Source organism: Solanum lycopersicum, chromosome 4 (assembly GCF_036512215.1).
Source record: "Solanum lycopersicum chromosome 4, SLM_r2.1".
Lineage (NCBI taxonomy): Eukaryota > Viridiplantae > Streptophyta > Magnoliopsida > Solanales > Solanaceae > Solanum > Solanum lycopersicum.
Window position 1 is genome coordinate 64,621,892 of NC_090803.1, and position 19,911 is coordinate 64,641,802.

Consider the following 19,911-nt stretch of genomic DNA (forward strand, 5'->3'; position numbering starts at 1 on the left):
GTTTTTCCTGGAAAATCTAGGAAAACAAGTGGGCTATTTATTTATCTTATTAGGATTGGTACTCGAGCAAAAAATATGATCTAAAAACATTAGTATCTAAATATGAATTGCAAAATGTTGACCAACGAAGATAAATTTCTCCATAGAGAACACACCCTTTATATGTTTGGATTACGGACGGGCATTTTACCATAGGTTTTGTGTACAAATTGATAGAAAAGGAAGAACACATATATCGTAAAACTGCAGAGGATTCTATCTTAGTCTGAACTCAAAAGTGCAACAATGAAACATGTCTTAAGCAATCCCATTAACAGTAATCACATTTACACAACTAAAGCATCTTATGGCGAGCAAGAACTGCGTAACAGCAGACCTTTTACTAAATAGTTAACATTGGTGCCGAAAAAGAATAATTCAAAGCTCACATACAACCATTTTCTACTATGTTTACATGGACATGAGAAGAGAAGATATCCCTCCACTACTAATGGAGAAAAGAAGAAAGAAGAAGAAAGGCTTAGCGGATTCTAAGTACAGAAGACTCCTATAATATAACTTGCATTGAGTTGACAACACCATCTTGTTGTAATATCGATGATATGATCTTCTGAGTACCTACAAAGTTAAATAAAGTAACATTGACTTCCCAGTAACCATCTCACACTAGATGACAGTTGATGCAGTAGAATGAGGAGTTTGATCTATTGCCCAATAATATACAACATCAGATTTAAAGCTTGGTGAGCAAATTACTGTGGTTCATCATATCTTGCTGCAACTGCCAATCAGCACTGGCTGTGCGTCATGAATTTCTTTATGATCCATGCACATTCACCAAAGCTCTTGGCAAATGCCTTTATGATACACATCATAGTCAAAAACTGAACAAAACCTGGCGAGCAGCAGAGCATTAGGCAATTAGCAGCGTATTCCACTCTTTCTCCCAATGCGGTAACATCACACCCATTCAGAGTTTGTCTCTTTGGGCACCACCAGACCAAGTAGACAAAGAGAAGGATTAGGTGCAACAGAGAGCATAGAGCAGGTATCAGATGACTGTGGAAGGATGAAGAGAAGCCTTGCCCACATTGAGTTTACAGCTGGGATTTTAATTACACCAGCACATTCCCTCTGCTTCAAGTATGATACAAAATCTTGAAACTGCAAAAAAGCAAATTTTGACATTTAAGTCCTCTAAACCAGCTACGGTTACAATATGTGAGCAGTCATTGCAAAAATAGAACACTGAAAAGTAAAAAGTAAATGGAGAAATAATCTCCTTAAGGTCCCATGTCTGCACACATATTGCAATCATGGATAGACCTAGTGGAAAAGTTGGACACTGGACTAATTTTTTTGCAAACAGCTGAAAAGAAAAAAAGAACACAATCGTGTATCTGCATCTGAAATGATTTTCATTGGCAACTCTTTCTAGTTCCTATATTAGCTGATTACACACACACAAAAAAAAAAGGTATATACCAAGTAATTCTGGAAGATACACAGACATTTTTCATCTACAATCGATTGCATATATCATGATTGCATTCACTGGTAATGAAAACTGAAAGGAGAGCATGATCAACTTACGCCCTTATGGTCCATTGGAGAAGAAGGTAGCAACCAGCATATCTCCTTCTGTTTCACATTAATTTAAAAAAGAATGTGGTCATGGATCATTTTAATATCGAAAAAATGAGCAAGAACTGACACATATACAAACAGTATAGCCTACATTATATGATAGAGATAACAACAACAATTATCAGAAGGTGCTGATACATGCTATTTAATATGATATGCAGAATTTTCCTTCATAATGTTCAAGACTCACTTTGTGGGGTGGTGTACTACAAAATGTTGATTTGACATGCCGAAAATCAGTACGTTTGGTCATATCCAACTTCACTGGCCATCTGCATAGGTATCCAACTTAAAAACAGAACATTTAAAATCAAGTGTCAAAACATCGAAGGAACTGAAGTCCTTACTCTGTCGGCTCAGCACTGGCATTTGGATACCTGCAAATATCTGACTCTACTCTTTGGGCATAAATCGTGCAGTAATGAACTCCACTTTTACTCAAGGATCCCTGCCAACGACATTCCAAATATTGACTAGAACTTCCTGAATTTGAAGGTTCAGATAATGGAGGCGGGGGAGGAGGAGGTGGGGAACTAGGTGGAGGAGGAATATTAGGTGGGTCAGGGTAAGGTGGTGGGGGTGGGGATGAAGGTAACGGAGGCTGCAAGACAGGTGGAGGTAATGGGGGTAATGAGTCAAGCTGAGGTGGTGGTTGTGGTGGTAAAGACGTCACTGGTGGTCGAACAACAGGCACAGCATACATATGATCAAATGGTGGCATGGAGGTGCCTTGTATTTGCGACAGTGGAGTCACAGAAACAGGTATAAATGGTGATGCAACTGAACAATGATGAAGATTAGTAGGCATTGCACCAGATGGAATTGGATTTGGGGGCAAGTTATGATTCAAACCACGTGAATCCCACCCACTTGGAGGAAAATACATTGGGCGCACAAAGGGCGGAGGTTGTGCTTGATGTGGTGGTGCAATAAGAGGTCCTTGAATTAGCTGTGGTGCTGCAGCAGGAAGTACTTGAACAGGCAGTGGCACAGTAGGAGGTCCTTGAAGAGGCTGTAGTGCTCTAGGAGGTGCTTGAGGAGGTGTAGGATTGCAAGCAACGATTGCCGGTCTAGAATGTATCTCTGCTTCAGATTTCCTGTGCATCCACATGTCATTAGCAGAACCAGAAAATATATGATTACCTGCACAAATTACCAGGAGAACAATATGACAATGAGCATCAAACTACTGGAGGAAAGAACACAACTAGAATAACGGAAAAGTACCTCTCGGGGATGGAATTGGAATCATCATCTCGGTTTTTCCAGAACCAACTTCGGGCATCCCTCTGCTTGCTACATGTGGCCAGTTAGACTGAAATGCATATCCAGCATGAGACATGCTACCTTGTTCTGGATTTAGTCTGGGTGATGTGAGCTCCTGAATACTACCTTCATTTTTTACAGGAACATGAACATGATGCTGCCCAGAGTGACTGTTAGAACAAGTGGAGGAGAAGCTTTATAGTTAAGCTCAGATCATGATTCACGGAAAACGACATTTAAAAGCTATAATATAGCATGAAGCTTTCAATGTATCCAGGAATCAAAAGGTGAAAACAAACGAGTGTTACGAATTGGAAAGCTACTAGTATTTAAAAAAAAAAATAGGTAAAGCTTAAGTCTGCATTGACTATTGAACATGTGAATAAAACGTCGAATGTAGAAAAGTTTTTGAGAAGTGGTGCTGCAACCAGATTTTAAAGTAATTCTGTCATTTTATTTGTGCAATATACGATATGTGAAATTGCTGCTGACATCTCTATGTACATGGACCTAGATCGAAATATGATACTTAATATATTGCCCCTTCATCTCTTACATCATCCCCTAATGTCTGACCCCTCTTCTCCTGTCATGGATCTCCCATTTAGTACATGAAAGTGATATTCCACTTCCCATTCCCAATTCAGAGTAAGGTGAGAGATTGTAAAGGGTAGAATGTGAAAACGGTAAGGAGGTAAATTTGAACTTGAAGCAGAGCATATCCATTATTTCCATTATAGAGCCAAAAAGAGCTCTGAATAGAGATGATCACATTCAAGTAACAGGAAAAAAGATTAGAGGAGGTAGAGAATGCAGAAAAGGTGACTTAAGCCAAAAGCCATAAGTTAGGATTTCTAACTTATGGCTAATGGCTTATTTTGTTATTTTGGCTTTAAAATAAGTGCTTATAAGCGCTTTTTAACTTTACCCAAACACTTCAAAACTGCTTAAAAGCTATTTTAGCTTAAATGCACCTAAAATAAGTCACTCCTAACGGACAATAAGGCAAGAAGCAAGAAGAGCTGTCACACGGAATGGACAAAGTATGTAAGCAGCAGAGATGACAAGTAAAAGCTCCTTCAGATAATTATATGGAGGGTCGTTGCAAAGGCGATAAGGAGTTCTATCGTTGGATTGATTCCAAAAATCATCAATCCAAAAATCGGTGCCCTTGGTTCATCTTAATAACACTTAAGTATTGAATTAGGCACTATATTGTAGTTATTTTCAATTTTGATAGGCTGGAGGTTTGGAAACAGACCGTGGAATCTTAAGAATTTAAGTTGAGCAAGACTAAGACAGAGTACTTGGAGTGCAAGTTCAAAGAAAGGCAGATATGGAAGTGAGTATTGATACACAATTCCTCCCCAAGATAGGAAGTTTCAGGTATTTTGGGTCAACAATCCAAGGAAATCAGGAGATTGGCGATGATGTTACACATAGTATTGGAGAGGGGTGGATGAAATGGAGACTCACATCCAATGTCATATGTGATTAGAATGTGCCTCCAAGACTTAAAGGTAAGTCTTATAAAGTGGTTGTCAAACCAGCTATGTTGAATGAGAGAAAATGTTGGTCAGTCAAGAACTCGCACATCCAGAAGATGATAGTAGCGGAATGAGGATATTGAGATGGATGTGTGGACATACTAGGAGAGATAGGATTAAGAGTAGGGATATTTGGGACAAGGTGGCAGTAGCCTCCGTGGTGGACAAGATGACGGAGGCAAGGTTAGAAAGAGCAAACTTTTATTCACATAATTAAGGCTTCAAAACAGCCCCTAAAGTGCAGGCCTAATTCTTTTTTACACACCTAACATGTAGAAATTTTGTCGAGTGGACCATCTCATCTAAAAGCTTAAATTGTTTGATAGAGCACACTTTTAAGTACTTCTATTCATTTGTTATGTTGTATGTATATGTGAATATACCATTCATTTAATGAAGTCAAAGACTTGTTCGACATTGTAAACATTCTCTTACGCACTTTGATTTTGTTAGCACTTTACAATTTTTTTAAATTTGCAAGCACTTTACAAATTAATCACTATTATTCATCATCATGAGGAAAACCAAACACCACAAGCTTCAGTCCAGATATAACTTGCGCTGCAGTTTCAAAAGCTATAGAATCAAGGAGATATATAATCAATGATATCCAGGTTCTGCTCCAAATCTTACAGTGTTACCTTCAAGCAGATATTGTTAATGTAATAATGTCAGACTCAAACTATTGGTCAGCAAGGCAGTCCAGGTTGGGTTTTCTAAGAACGTAATTTCTGTATTAAGGTTGTCCAAATAGAGTGTATCACTTTTCACCACAGGTGTATAAAGTATACAGAGAAGTTTCAGTTGGGCCTCCAAAACATGATTTTTCCTATTTAAATTCTACACTCTTGAAGGATATTCCTGTCTGGTGAATCATAACTTAAATATAAGGAAAGTTAACAAGGCAGATTTTGATGACTAAATACTTAACAGGACAAGATCATCCAGAAATAGCAACTAGAAAAAAGAAGTAACTTAAGGATATCCGTGCCAAGTGAATTAAAACCTGACAATAAGCTTGAAGAAATTACATACTGAATTCTTTCCTCTTTTTTTTTTTTGTGTGTGTGTGGGGTGGGGTGGGGGATACGATTACATACCTGAATTCTATCTGGAAGAACAACCCAGGACAATCACGAAGGTTCTTCAGGAGAGTATATGCAGAATCCATGCTGCTGCATTCAACTAGCCAACAAGAACCCATAGGCATATTTTCTCTCATTAACCTGATGATAGAACCTTTGTTGTCAATGGCAAGATTACAAATAGCCAAAAGCTCATCTTCTGTGATAAACAAGGAGCTACCATTCGGAATGCTAATCCTTAGTGTATTTGTCTGCTTTGTATCTCCTCCAAAGAATCCAGTTTCACAACTCCCCGGCATATGATGACTATTATAGCCAGGATCATATTTGACATTATATTTGGCACTCAACTGTGAAAGCAATGAAGATAGACGTGATATTCTTGGAACGTGACTGTCAGAATGGTTCTCAAGCATGTTCTTGAAGTGAGATGGCCCAACAGTACTATTCACACAAAAATTGCTTCCCGTACCAACATAAACAGACGTAGAGCTAGGTCTTATACCTTCAGTATGCATGGAAGCATTAGTCGGACCTAAGTATGGGGGCTGAATGCAGTCACTCCTTACCTTACGCCAGTGCCTTAGATGATTCATGGCAATTGTGGCCTCCTCAGGTGTGTTGAACTCCATCAGCAATGCTCCTTCACTGCCTAGATCAGTTACCATCCGAGGACCTTTTTGAAGAGCTTTTCTCAGCTCATGCACGACATCATCCTTCATCCAGCGGCTCTGAACACTTCCAACATAAATATAGCAACTAGAACCAACACTGGCACTATTTATAGTCCCCTTGGTACCTAATCCTTTATCCATGAATTTTATTCGAAGACCAGCACCCCAAAGAGAATTTCCCTGCATGATTTCCCTGGCCCTCACCGCATCCATAATGTTTTGGTATTCAACCAAAGCAAAACCTTTGAATGCAAAGAATACAAATTGATTTACTGGACCAAACATTTCAAACTTATGTCTGACAAGAACTTCAGATGCATCAGGGCCTAAAGACCCCAACCATAGCTGTTTTGAAGCGAAAAAGATGTCTGCTGCAGCTGAGTCTCCATCAGAGTACCAAATCCCTTGATTTGTGGAAGAATGAGACAGTGGTAACCGCTGCATAGGTGACTCCATGGAACAGCTATTACCTCCTGCTGATCTTGAGGCTGGTAGAGGACGGTCCACATTAATAATTCGGTGGTTCTCCATCATGACATGGTGTCCTCCATCAGATGAACTGTTTCTCAAATTCGATGGTGTTCTAGAAATAGGTGAAAGAATCTGCTGGTTATAGACCTCCATGTGCACAGAAGGCCTAGTATTCGTAAAATCTCCGGACTCTTTAGAGTCAAAAACTACAGACCTACGCTCACCACTATTAGTATTTGAACTCATACTGGAGCGGTGAGTTGATCCCAGAGGAACTGCTGGGCTTCTAGAAACTTCATGAGTTACTTTTTGAGCAGATAGCTCATGACACAAGTACTCACTAACATACTTTGCAGTATCAAAACCATCCTCATCACCAGCATCATGAGGTTTTTCTGCCTTCACTTCATTCAAGAAAGACTGCAATACGCCTTCAAGAACTGCGGAAATATCTGAAACGACTTGAGAGGAAGCTGATTCACTTAATTTCTTAAACCTTGAGTAAATCCAACTCTTCAGAGAATGATCTTTCTCTATAACCTGCATAAAGAGATCCAAAGATAGTGCATCTTGAGCAGAAGCTTTAGAGACCAAAGATATGAATCATAATAGATGACGGCGCATCTTGATCAAAGCCCTTGAAAACCAAATAATCTGTTATACTGAGTATCACTTTCCCCACGGGAGGAGGAAAATACTTTATTGAAACTAATAAACTCGCTGGAAAATTCCAGAGTGATCTCCAAACAAAATTGATTTTCTAGGGACAGTTCAAACATAAAAGAAACATTTTCCCTTCTCAAAAAAATAGAATCATTTTCCTCAAGATGACATCAAAAGTGAAGGATCGAATATCTAATACGATCATCATACATTATTTTTTACTTGTGGGTAGCAATCAAGGATTTAAATATGGGATACATAACTTAAAACAACAATTAAATTACAAAAAACTCCCCTCGAGGTTTATGTCTGTACCCTCCTCCTCCATTTATGTTGAACTATTAACAAAATTTAGAAACATTGGATGTAGAGCTTACCTTAAAACAATTCTCCGAAGTTATCGTATGATTTATGCAACAATTAACAAAGAAAAAATTGTACGAACTAACGTTGAGACTCTACAAATTGTGGTTTACTCACCCGAGGGTCTACCGAAAACAACCTCTACATTCACAAGGTAAGGTTGCGTACACAACACCCTCCCTAGACACCACTTGTGGGATTACACAGCTATGTTTTTTTAGGATAGTAACACTAATCTATATATTCACAGGTAGACTACATCCAAAATATGTTGATGATCTCTAAGTTGTGGTTGTAGTGTATTTAGGTAAAAACTATAAATTTTTTAGAGAACAGGCAAACCAATATTCAGATTATATGTTTGAAATGTATGACTAAACCAAATTTCTGATGGACTTAAGCAAAGAAAAGGAGGAGCTTATAATGAATTCAAATTGAACAACCTGATGAGGAACACAAATTACTTAGAGGCAACCATGATCTACAAAACCATATGGAAAGTCTCAGACCTAAGCCATGAGTTCAAGTTTCTATCACCAGCTCTGCCATACTAGCAAACAAGGTAATTGAAACAAGAGAATACACACAATATACTGAATCAGTGAATCTACAATATTTCTGATTGTATGATTTTCCACTAGTAAAAACCACTTGCTAACAACCAGATAACATGAAACAAAAACACTTCTAAAAGGAAAAAGAAAAGAAAATAACATAAAACAGACAAGTAAGATGCACTGAAATAATATCATAAACAAATAACAGCTTAATTGTACAAGGAACTGAAAACAGCTCTAGCTGTTTTCTTGTTTCACCGATCAACTCATACAGCATCATAGTGGACTTTTCTGTGATGCTGCAAGTGATGGAAATAGAAACAATAATATTAAGCCCAGATGGTAAACATAAAACATTGTGTCACTGTCTTGATCAAGAAACAATAAGTCACAGTTGTTCTATAAAGCTGCCGCACTCAGAAGCTCAGAAAATTGCTTTTAGATAAAGGGGAAAAGGAACAACAATTGACTAGTTAATCCATCCAAAGAAATTGTAAATAGAGAAGTATACCAGTCGTAATAAGCAGTTCATCGAAACAAGGGAGCGATTGTCTGAGCCTTGTTTGCCACATGTTGCAACGCCATCATCCACTTCCTTACTTTTGCTACTTGTTTCTGTGGCCTTCGGTGATGATATCACAGGACTATTTCCTCCATTCCTAGGATGACCAACAGCATCATCAAGCCTGTTAGTTAACTGACGAAGTAAGTAATATCCTTCCCGCTTAGATTCCTCCGATCCAGTAGAACCGATGAGCTCAAAACAAGTTGCAATTGAATTTTTGGGGCAAGTAAAGAAAATTCTGAGGAAACAAAGTACTCGGAACTCAGATAGCTTGAGCAGTACCGGTTGTTCCTTGTTTAAAATCTTTTGTTGGTACTCAGAGAATAAATGAGCATCCTGAATACCAAAATATTCCTTGTCAGCAATCTCGAGAACATCCTTCCCTTCAAAACATGATATAAAGAAGGTGAGTGCATCACGAAAAACTGTGGTGCAAATTCCTCGAATAACTGACGATGTTGGTGCCTCAGCAGCAGCACTTCGACAAATATCAGCTAGACCAAAAATGCACACCTTAGCAGTGTCAAATGCAACACCGTCTGTATCTTCTCCTTTACCAATCAAAGCTAACTTCCAATTATGCATATTGATAACAACTTTCACTGCAGCTTCAAGAGCAGTGGGACAATACGAAGCAAATCGAGGAATAAAATCAGCCACTAGACGTTGTACACTTGTGCAACCTGCAAATCCAGAGTCACAGATGAAAAATGAATTTCAAAATTACATAAAACACTCAAAACTTTTCAGCACCACACAAGTATACATTCAACAACAAATCAACTCTCTTTGGGAGTTCAGTGCTATGTCAGTCCAATGATGAACTACCAGGAATATTGATGACAATTCATTAAAATGCAATTATTAAAGAAGATCATGAAAAAAAAATTATAGATAACTGAATAAAAGTTAACGCGGAGTGGCAAAAATCATATCATCATACTATATATTATAAGTGGGAAGCCCTAAATTGAAAAGTTCAAAGACTAAAATGCCTTTTAAATGATGATTGCTTTTCTGCCCATAAACATCATATATCCCTTCAACTTCAATATCCAAAAATATCTAAAAATATTTTATTATGATTAACAGTTACTTTAATGATGCCTTGAGTCTTTTGTATTTTTTGCCATTGTTATACTACTAGTTCCTGGACACGAGTCCATGTTTATGGAATACATAAAATTAGAATGTGTGCCATGAGTTGCACGGAACTATAGAGTAAAAAATTAAAGAAAAGAGTGCTTAGAGATATACTAATTCAACAATAAAATAAAATACAAAGACATTTGGATGGTTTGGTACAATTGAAACATCAATGTGATGCTAATCTCCTCAAATGTATAAAATAAAAAATGCAAAGACGTGAAAACTGAGAAAGAAGAGAATATTTTACTTCCAACGTTCATAAAAGAAAAAAAAAGGAATGAAAATCAAGCGATTATACCAAATGTTCACCATGAGTGGCTAATAAGAATTTACAAACAAAAATACAGGAAACAACTTGTGAAAAGCCATAAAACTCACACTCACAGACAAAAACTTGTCCTAGAGAGAAAAAGAATGAGATAAATATTTGATTTTTACATTTTGATTTGCATGTTCACTGACGGACTAAAAACAGATCCACGAAGACGTAATTACAAACTATAGTAATTGATAACGTGAAATGATACAAGAAATTGCGCAAATCTGAGAGACAATAGGCGAGATGCAATGGAAACTAATGCAGTCACCATCTCAACTTCTCTTCCCAAGGAAATCACCAAAATATCTCTTTTGTAACGGAAGATATAATGGCATATACCAATTTTTGTAATGATCGGTCTTAAATAGGAAAAAAAAACAGTTACTTAAACAGTTAAACCAGAGAATTGTATCTTGAACATTATGTAAGAATTTAAGGGGCATTGAATGAATTCTTCACCGGAAAAGAAAGAACTGGAACTGAAGCGGCAAGAAACCAAGGGACCAGATGAAACCCACAGGAGGGAATCAGAATGGAGATTTTGGGCAAAATAAAAAGATACATTTATAAAATTAAGCGGCTCCAGTAAATACTATATTCTTTACCCTCCACCGATATTACAACTCTTCCTTATCGAAGTCTACAACTCTTCGACTAATTTTCATGTACAAAGCAATGAATAGACATTAAATGTTCATGTCCAAAAAAGGGTATTCCCTTCGTCCAATTTTATGTGACACCTCTTTCTTTTTTAGTCCATCCCAAAATAAATGTCTCCTTACTGTAATCAGAAAAAATTTTACTTTTGAATTTCTCTTTTACCCACACGAATATTTAAGGATCATTTTAGACCACAAGTTTTGGAAGCCTTCATTTTTTTCTTAAATGTTGTGTCAAGTCTAACAATGTCACATAAAATGGGACAGAGGGAGTATTACACTAATTGCTTGGCACATGGAATTCACGGGAACTATAGTGAATCTCACTTTAATTTGATTTTTATATATATAACATGATATCATTACTAGTAATATTTTAACTTAGTATAGGGTTAAAATGGTAATCCAACTTTGCACTTTGCAGCTTCCTATTTTTAATAATATGATGATGATAATGATTTAATCCAATATTAAATTATACAAAACATACCAAAAGACACTATGAATATTTACACAAAAAATTCAAATTGCAAGGGATTTTATTAAAAAAAGAGAATCAAATTCTAAGGGTTAGACCATAGTTATGAGTCATGATAGTGTGTGGGGCAATTTAGATCATGTATGTTGATTGAGTGGAGGAACTGCTGATTGCCCAAAATATAGCAATATCAATTACTAATATGGACATTCAGGACCGCATCCCCCTCTTGATGTATACATAATCAAATTTTATTTGCTTCATCTGTTGGTGGGATTCCTTCGCTCTTTTTTTTTCTGGTTAAATTTTCATTTTTGCCGTGCAAACCGTTTTTGCAAGTATAAGGGTATTTCTTTGTAGGAGAGTTGCTCTTTTTTCTTTTAAGTTCAATTTCGATGAAGAAATTAGATAAGAATATCTCGCGTTCGCAACTACTAGGCCATTATATGGCAATTGGCAAGCAATTGGTATGTTTGAGAAATTTTTATTATTCCAGAAGTTAGTATAGATTCTCTTTTATCAAGTAAAATATTTCATTAATACTAACAAGGCCAATTGGGTCGTATACAAGAGATATAGCAAAAGAGGAGAAACCTACAAAATATAATTCTCTCCACAAAATACTCGATCTTCTATACAAATAGGAATTGCATGAATGCACCAAAAAAATTAAGGGATCAAAGACTACTCCTCAATTAATCAAAGCTCAGCCCTACAAAAGATGTCTTGTTTCTCTCCGTCCAAATGGCCCACATTAAAGCACGATGAGTGATATTCCAAACCTGGTGTCTTTAACTAGCTTCACTCTTCCAACTAAACATAAACTCCTTCACTGAATTTGGCATTGCCCAAGAAATGCCAAAGCATTTCACAATATCCCACCATAACCTCGTGGTTGTCTTGCAATGTAATAAAATATGATCCACATCCGCACATACCTCCTAACATGGTAAACACAAACTTATGCAACCAACCATTCGTTTCATAAAAAGATTCTCTATCAACGAAATCACTCCTCATGTAACCACGAGAAAACCACACCTCCCTTGGGACCTTAGGTGTTCATACTGAATCATACGAAAAACTATCCTTTGTCCTGGCCAGAAGATTCTTACATGACTCGAGGAAGAACAATTGGTATTGTCCAACTCCCAACTCAAAGCATGAGGTCTTTCGATTGGCTCGCGTTGGTTGTGAAGTAAAGAGTATAATATAAGTACAACCACCTTCCAATCTTGGAGGTTTCTCCTTAACCTCAAATCCCAAAAGGGTGGCCCCCTTGCACCCTAACTTGTTGAAATAATATTTCCCTTAGGCAAGAGACCCTATACAAAATAAAAAAACCACCCTTTCACACTAAAACTCCACATACTCTCATCCTTAACCTTAAAAGTAGTATTGTTTTTAAAGGATCCCCACCCTTCTATGTTCCTCCAGAACTCCATATTTATTCTATTATCACTCTCTCCATAAAGCTTCTCCCCCCACCCCAAATCTCCACAACTATCTACAAAAAATACTTTGTCATAGACCTTCAAGTTTTTAATCCCAAGTTCTCCCAACCATTTAGAAGATGTCACAGTCTCCACCAAACTAAGTGAAAGTTCTTTTCACCATTGTTATGTCCCAAAGAAAATCTTTTCATAGCCTCTCCATCTTTCCCAAAACAATGGTAGGTGCACTAAACAAAGACATGAAGTATGAAGGGATACTTAATAAATAGCTTTTAGTAAGCACTTCTTTTCCTCCTTTGGACAAGTATCTTCACCGCCAACCTGCTAACCTCTTCTCTGTCCTATAAATGAGCGAATTCCAAATGCTGAGATGTTTTTTCGACACGCCTAGAGGTAATCCAACGTATGTAGTAAAGGAGCCCCTACCCTGCCATGCAAAACTTAAGCAAGCATTGCCACCAATGTTATCCAGTACATCAACGGGTAAGATCTTGCATTTTCTTACATTGATTTTAAAGTCATAACACCACCTAGAACCAAATTAACACTTGTCCAAGGTAGTCTAGTTGCACTTTCTGAGATTGATTTTAAGTCATGACACCACCTAGAACTATGTTAACACTTGTCCAAGGTAGTCCAAATCCATTACAGAACACTAAAGTATCAACTGCAATATAAGATAGGCAATCAACACAGCGCCAACACCACCAACCGCACCCTTCAACCCCTTGATATGTCTGGCTAATACAACATTGTGCATTATTTTACTCTAAGCTTCAAGCACCAAAATAAGAGACATAGGTGATTAAGGATCTACCTACCTTGAACCCCTCAAACTACCAAAAAACCCATACAGATTATCCTACATCAAAATCAAATATCTCACAAAAGACGAGCAAACTAACCCACATCCTTCATTTCTCCCCAAAGCCCATCATCAACATAATGAACTTCAGAAACTACCAATTCACATAATCATAAGCTTTCTCAGGATCTAACTTGCAGAAAACACCCAGCTCACCTTGATTCTCCCTCAAATTTACTACTTCATTAGTCACCAAAGAAGCAACCAAACTTTTTTACCTTTGACAAGCATTTTGCAAAGCTAAAACAATCTCGCTCAAAACACTATAAGTTTATTCCACAACACCTTAGAAATGATCATGTAGATGCTTCCCACCAGACTAAGAGCCTGTTTAGCTCAGCTTAAAAGCTGGTCAAACTGACTTAAAAGCTGGTTTTTGACTTATTTAGCTGTTTGGCAATACTCAAAACAACTTATTTTAAGTTAAGAAAAACTTATTTTAAGCCAAAAGTTAAAAGCTGGGGTAGGGGCACTTTTTTTTTTTTAGCTTATAAGCTGTTTTAAGTTGACCACATTTTTATCTTTTTGTGCTTAATATTTTTGTACAATCTCCAAATTACCCATATAACCCTAACATTTCTTTCTTCCATTTTTCCCTTTTCACGTTTGACATAACAACTTCAGCACTTTTATCCAAACGCATAACTGCTTATTTTAAAAATAAGTTTCAGCACTTTTAAAAGTACTTTTTTAAAGCTGCTTTTATTAAGCCCATCCAAACGGGCCCTAATAGGTTTGTAATCCCTAATACTAGAAGCGTTTTCTTTACATAAGAATAATGACAATGATTAAAAAATTCAAGCTCTTTTAATAATTACCCCTCTCTTGGAACTCATCAATAGTATTCAATACATCATGTTTGACTTTATCCAACAATAAACCAAAGTGAAACCATCTAAACCTAGATCCTTGTCCCCCACACAACACTTAATCACCTCATGCACTTTCTCCTTGTTAGTCACCCTATTTAACCATTCACTAATATACTTTCCAAAAGTGCTTTTTCTATGACATAATAACATGTATGTCCATTGTAAGATAAGTAATGCAATTACAAATAGTATCTAACAACCTTAATTTGATTGTTCAACTATGTTCAAATCCGATATTCTGGAACCAAAATTGTCGCTAAGAAATAGTATCAATGAACTTGAAGTATTTTTATACTTAAATTTCCATTTTATATATATGATCCAACATACTCTTAGAATATGTATAAAAAATTTGTGTTGATTAGTATAGAATGTATGTGCGACATACATATCCAAAAACTAGTAGAAATAGAAGCATAAGCGCAACAACTGTCATACAGAACAATTGGTGGCACTTCAGATAAAATGAAACTGCAATTGCTTTCACTGAACAATTGGCATACTCACATCATTTGAGCAAGAATAGCATGAGGAGTAAATCTCGTAGAACAATTGGCACAGTTATATGATATTAAGAACAAACGATAGCAAACACAAATACACGTCACTGGGCTAACTGTCATAGTTTCATATGTCTAATAGAGGAATGAACCATGTTACTCTAAGTAGAGGAATTCAAAATCCTGCAATTTTCCTCCTCATTCTCTATTCGTCATTTTGCTTTCTGGGGGCAAGAGAGGATTTTCATAAGCAAAAGCAATTAGTGCTGCTCTCTAAAGGGTAATCCAAAGCCCTTTGTATAAACTTTTTGGCACAACCAATTTGAGAATCTTTGAGCTTAGTAAAAATTTACCATTCTCAAAGGGGGTGGAGGAAGAGATTCTTGCGGGATAAAGAACCAAAAGATGACAGCAAAGAGGAGTATAACCACTCAAAGAGTAATAGGCATCCATCTTTCAAATTCATGGCTGAAGAAGCAACCCTTCTCGCTTGAGTAACACTTGAGTCATTCCTCCAAATAAATAGCATTTTTTGTGGGGCTGAACGACATAGCTTAGCATCGCTTCAACCATGAGACACAGTAAATTAAAACATGCAACCATGAGACACAGTAACTTAAAACACACAACTATGAGAAGCAGTAACTTAAAACACACTCTTATATGCATCACTTCAACCATGAGATGTAACCTTTGCTTGCATCACTCTGGTTGGTTTGTTTATAATTTAACTTAGTTCTTTTTTCTTCTTTATTTCATAAAAATGATAACAAGGTAGTTTACTGTTGAATAGGAAGTAAATGAGATGTAGTTCTTCCTTTCAGTCTGACATGGAAAACTGGAAAAGAAACAAACTCTCCACATTTACTTTCACTGCTTCAACCTCTTCTCTTTTCACTCCAACCAAACGAAGCTTCAATTTCTAGAACCTAGGGTTCATGAAACATACAAGGGGGAAATCCCAGAAATGCCTAAAAACACTTAAATCCATATAATTAATCAATCTCACAAAATCACTAGTTCTTAGCCTTCGAATAACAACAAAGAGAAAAAGAAGCTGTAGAAACCTCATTCCTATTCTGACTCTTTAGCAAGCAACTGAACAAAAATAGCATTCAAAATCCACTCTTTCAAATTTCTCCATGAAAACACCCAACTTCACAATCTAAATTAAAAAGAACCACATGATATCTTATCGAAAAAACATGCTTTATACAGACCTCTCGAGGCAGTAAGGAGAGAAAGATATGCTTGTTCGAGTTCTGCCATAAGACGATCGTCGGTCTGTGAGATGCAGAATTTAATGCGTTTGTAGCACTCATAAGCATTTCGAATCTCTTCTTGGTTTCTTCTCCGTCGGTGAATTTCATCCTGAGATAGCGGCGGAGCAGCGTTGCTCTGCTGGAAAGTTAGCGCGGAATGCTGTTGAGGCAGCGGCGGCGGTGGTTGCGGTGGAGGAGGAGGAGGCGGTGACTGAGGCAGCGGTGGAGGTGGTTCGTAAAGCTTCCGTTTCTTCAGTGGTTGCTCCGTCGTCGCCATGGCGGTGGGACGGAAAGAGGAGGAGGAAACTGAGTGGGGACACGCTCAGTCACGGCTTTCGGCTGTATTTTACTCTGTGATTAACATTTAACAGGTAGGATATTTATATTTCCAAGTGTAATTAAAATGTGTAATTAGTAATTACCGTCTAATACCAGCAAATTTCATTCCATATTCATGTATAATATAATATATGGTTGAAAATTAAAATTTGAGGACATATAACTTGGGTGCTTTGGTTTGGGTTTTAGACGTGCGGGTCTCAAATTTTATTTTGGTGCTTCAATTTAACATAGTTTTATTATAACTTTTTAATTTTATTTTTTATATATCATTTAATTACAAAAAGAAAATTCTTTATAAATAAATCAATTATCCAAATTTTATTTCTTTGAGATATTCTTTTATTTGAAATATATATATATATATATATATATATATATATATATATATATATATATATTACAAAAGAGCTAAATAAGAAAGAAAAATAGATTAAGAAAATAAATGAATAAGTAGGTAAATTGATGACAAAATAAATAAGGAAGAAGAGTAAATACGTAAAAGGGTCAAATATTATTATTAAATTTTTAGAAAAATAGATTAAGAAAATAAATGAATAAGTAGGTAAGTCGATGACAAAATAAATAAGGAAGAAGAGGAAATAAATAGGGAAGAAGGTTGTTAACCGTAAAAGGGTCAAATATTATTATTAAATTTTTTCTCACTTACGTTAAAGGTAAGCAATTTCATGAATCTTTAATCAACATTTTATGTTTAAATGACGCATGAGAAATGAGGTTGAAGAATTAAAATAGAACAAGATTAAATCGGAGCATCAAGACAAAATGTATGAGCAAATTAAAGAGGTGATGTATGTATTGGGCCTTTTAGAAAATTTATTTCACATATTAAAATATAGGGAAAATTATATATAATGGCAAAATAATAAATTAAATTAATTGTTATAATTATTCTTTGATTTAGTTGTGCCCCGTAGCAAATTGTTTGTCAATCATCTCTCTCCCTCAAACTCTCGCTCTATCTCTCGTTCGCTTCCTCTCACTTTTATACAAACACAAGTGTATAAAATTTGTTTTTATTATATAAAGCGAGAGAAAATTGTATAAATACATATATTTTTGTTTTCCTCTGCCAGATCTCGCTGCCACTCTCCCTAATCTCGTTCGCCACCCTCGCCTTTCTCGCTTATACAAACAGAAGCGAAATGTATAAATTGTGTTTCTGTTTGTATAAAGTAAGAGAAAATTATATATACACATGCAAATACATATATTTTCGTCCTATACACTTATAGTTATACAATAAAAATACTCCCCTGCCAGTTTCTTTTGCCTTTCTCTCTTTCTAATTTTATACAAATTCAAATTGTATATAATTTCTCCCTTTCTCATTTTATACAATTTAACTCAAATGTATATTCACTGTCCAGGTCTCTTTTGTCTTTCTCTCTTTCTCATTTTATACAATTTGAATTGTATATAATCGTTATATACACTTATAATTATACACTTTGTTTTATACAATTTTCTGCCCAAGTCTCTTTCTCTTTTTCGTTTTATACAATTTGTTTTATACAATTCGCTTCAATTGTATATGTATAGCGAATTATACATATATATATTTGTTATGGAGAGCAATTATGTAAACTCTGTTATAGCATACAAATATGAATTTTATGTTTACTATGTATGAAAGTTGCCCTAAATATAAGTTTGTGATCAACATAAGTTGTGTGTAGTGGTGATACCGTTCCACCCTTAACTAGAGGTCTTCTGTTTGTTACTTTCGAATAACCTTGCAATGTGCAGAGTTTGAGTATCACCACTGAATTAACCTGCAATGTGCGATTCAAATTTAATTGAGACTCTAATTTTAACACGGAAAAGGAAAAAAATTAAAATTGTGTAGTATTTGGTTAAAATTTGAGAAAATTTAATATACGTTGGTATTAGTTAGTATTTCTTTAAATTATTCTTTTACAAATATTATTTGTGCTAGAATTTTTGTATTGTTTTATGAAGGATATAGTATATATGAAAAGATAAATATTGTATTAGTAATAAATAGAAGTATTTTTCTTCTTTTTTTTTTAAAGGCTTTTGTATATTAACAATTTGTATTTGATCAACATTCGTTGTGGTGATATGAGTGTTCAAAGTAACGTGTGTACACCTTAGTTAATTTTGTTCTTGTTGTTCGAGTCAGCTTGTGCACATCTTAATTTTTATTGTTTGAATCAGCTTACACACACTTTAGTTAATTTTGTTTTCCATATTTGGATCTCCTACCAATACATGTAACGGATCATACTATCTACCAAGGTTGGAATACATAGGAAGAAAATGACGTTTTGTTTTTGTCTCGGATGAGAATTGAATAGTTCTGGACCCACTTCAGTTACACCTTAGGTGCAAAAAGTTAACTTTTTCCTGGTTATATTGTATAGTGTAAACAGAAACCAAAGCTTCAATGGGAAAATGAAAGAAAGAAGAAATTGAAGACAAAGTCTTTTGTGACTTTGTGAGCATTCACTTGACAACAAGTCCAAGTCCCTAGAGATGATTTTGGATCTAATCGGGATCTACTTAGCTTGAATCTCGTCGTAGAGTTCATATGAAGACAAGGTGCATTGTGTATGATAAGATCCCCATCATAAGTGTTGGAAGTCGGATAGTGTACTTGATGATTGAAGGAGTAGGTGTTTACGGAACTCTTTTTTTTCTCTTTCGGTTATAAATAGTTGTTTTCCTCTTTATTGGTGTTGCGTTACTCGCTATGAGGATACCGATATCATTTTAAACGATTTTTATTTACAAAAAGATTCCTTATATTCATTTATTAACCATCAATAATTTACTTCTTTCGAATATATAGATATGCTCCGAACAAGAATTTATTTTTTGATTAAAAAAGAACTTTCAGTGAGTGAGAATCTCGAAATAGCCTTGGATTGACCGCTTCTCATAGTTAACCTGATGATGAGTTGACCTTGGTTCTCATTGTAGTTTTTAAGACTCCGGTGGTTCTTTGTATATGATAAGTTGATGAAAAGTCAACAGTGTACTCAATGATCAAAGAAGGTATTGACTTGCGTTAACTTCAATTATCGAGTACATTATTGATTACTAAGTCACACCGATGAATTACTGTGATTTGATATCAATAGCAAGTACGAATAAAATTTTACCCATTCATAATTCTTCCTTGGACAATG

At 35.8% G+C, this 19,911-nt stretch overlaps 1 protein-coding gene across 1 annotated transcript; it reads right to left on the bottom strand.

Annotated features, from left to right (window-relative positions):
* Nucleotides 1-278: 278 nt before the first annotated feature.
* Nucleotides 279-16,868, bottom strand: LOC101254993 (uncharacterized). The gene is made up of 8 exons (XM_010321997.4): nt 16,355-16,868; nt 8,785-9,521; nt 5,561-7,230; nt 2,875-3,083; nt 1,995-2,790; nt 1,838-1,919; nt 1,594-1,641; nt 279-1,164 (listed from the first exon to the last, which is right to left on the bottom strand). Exons 1-8 carry the CDS (start codon nt 16,671-16,673, stop codon nt 961-963), a joined length of 4,065 nt encoding a protein of 1,354 aa, XP_010320299.2. The 5' UTR covers nt 16,674-16,868; the 3' UTR covers nt 279-960.
* Between the last annotated feature and the right edge of the window lie 3,043 nt (nt 16,869-19,911).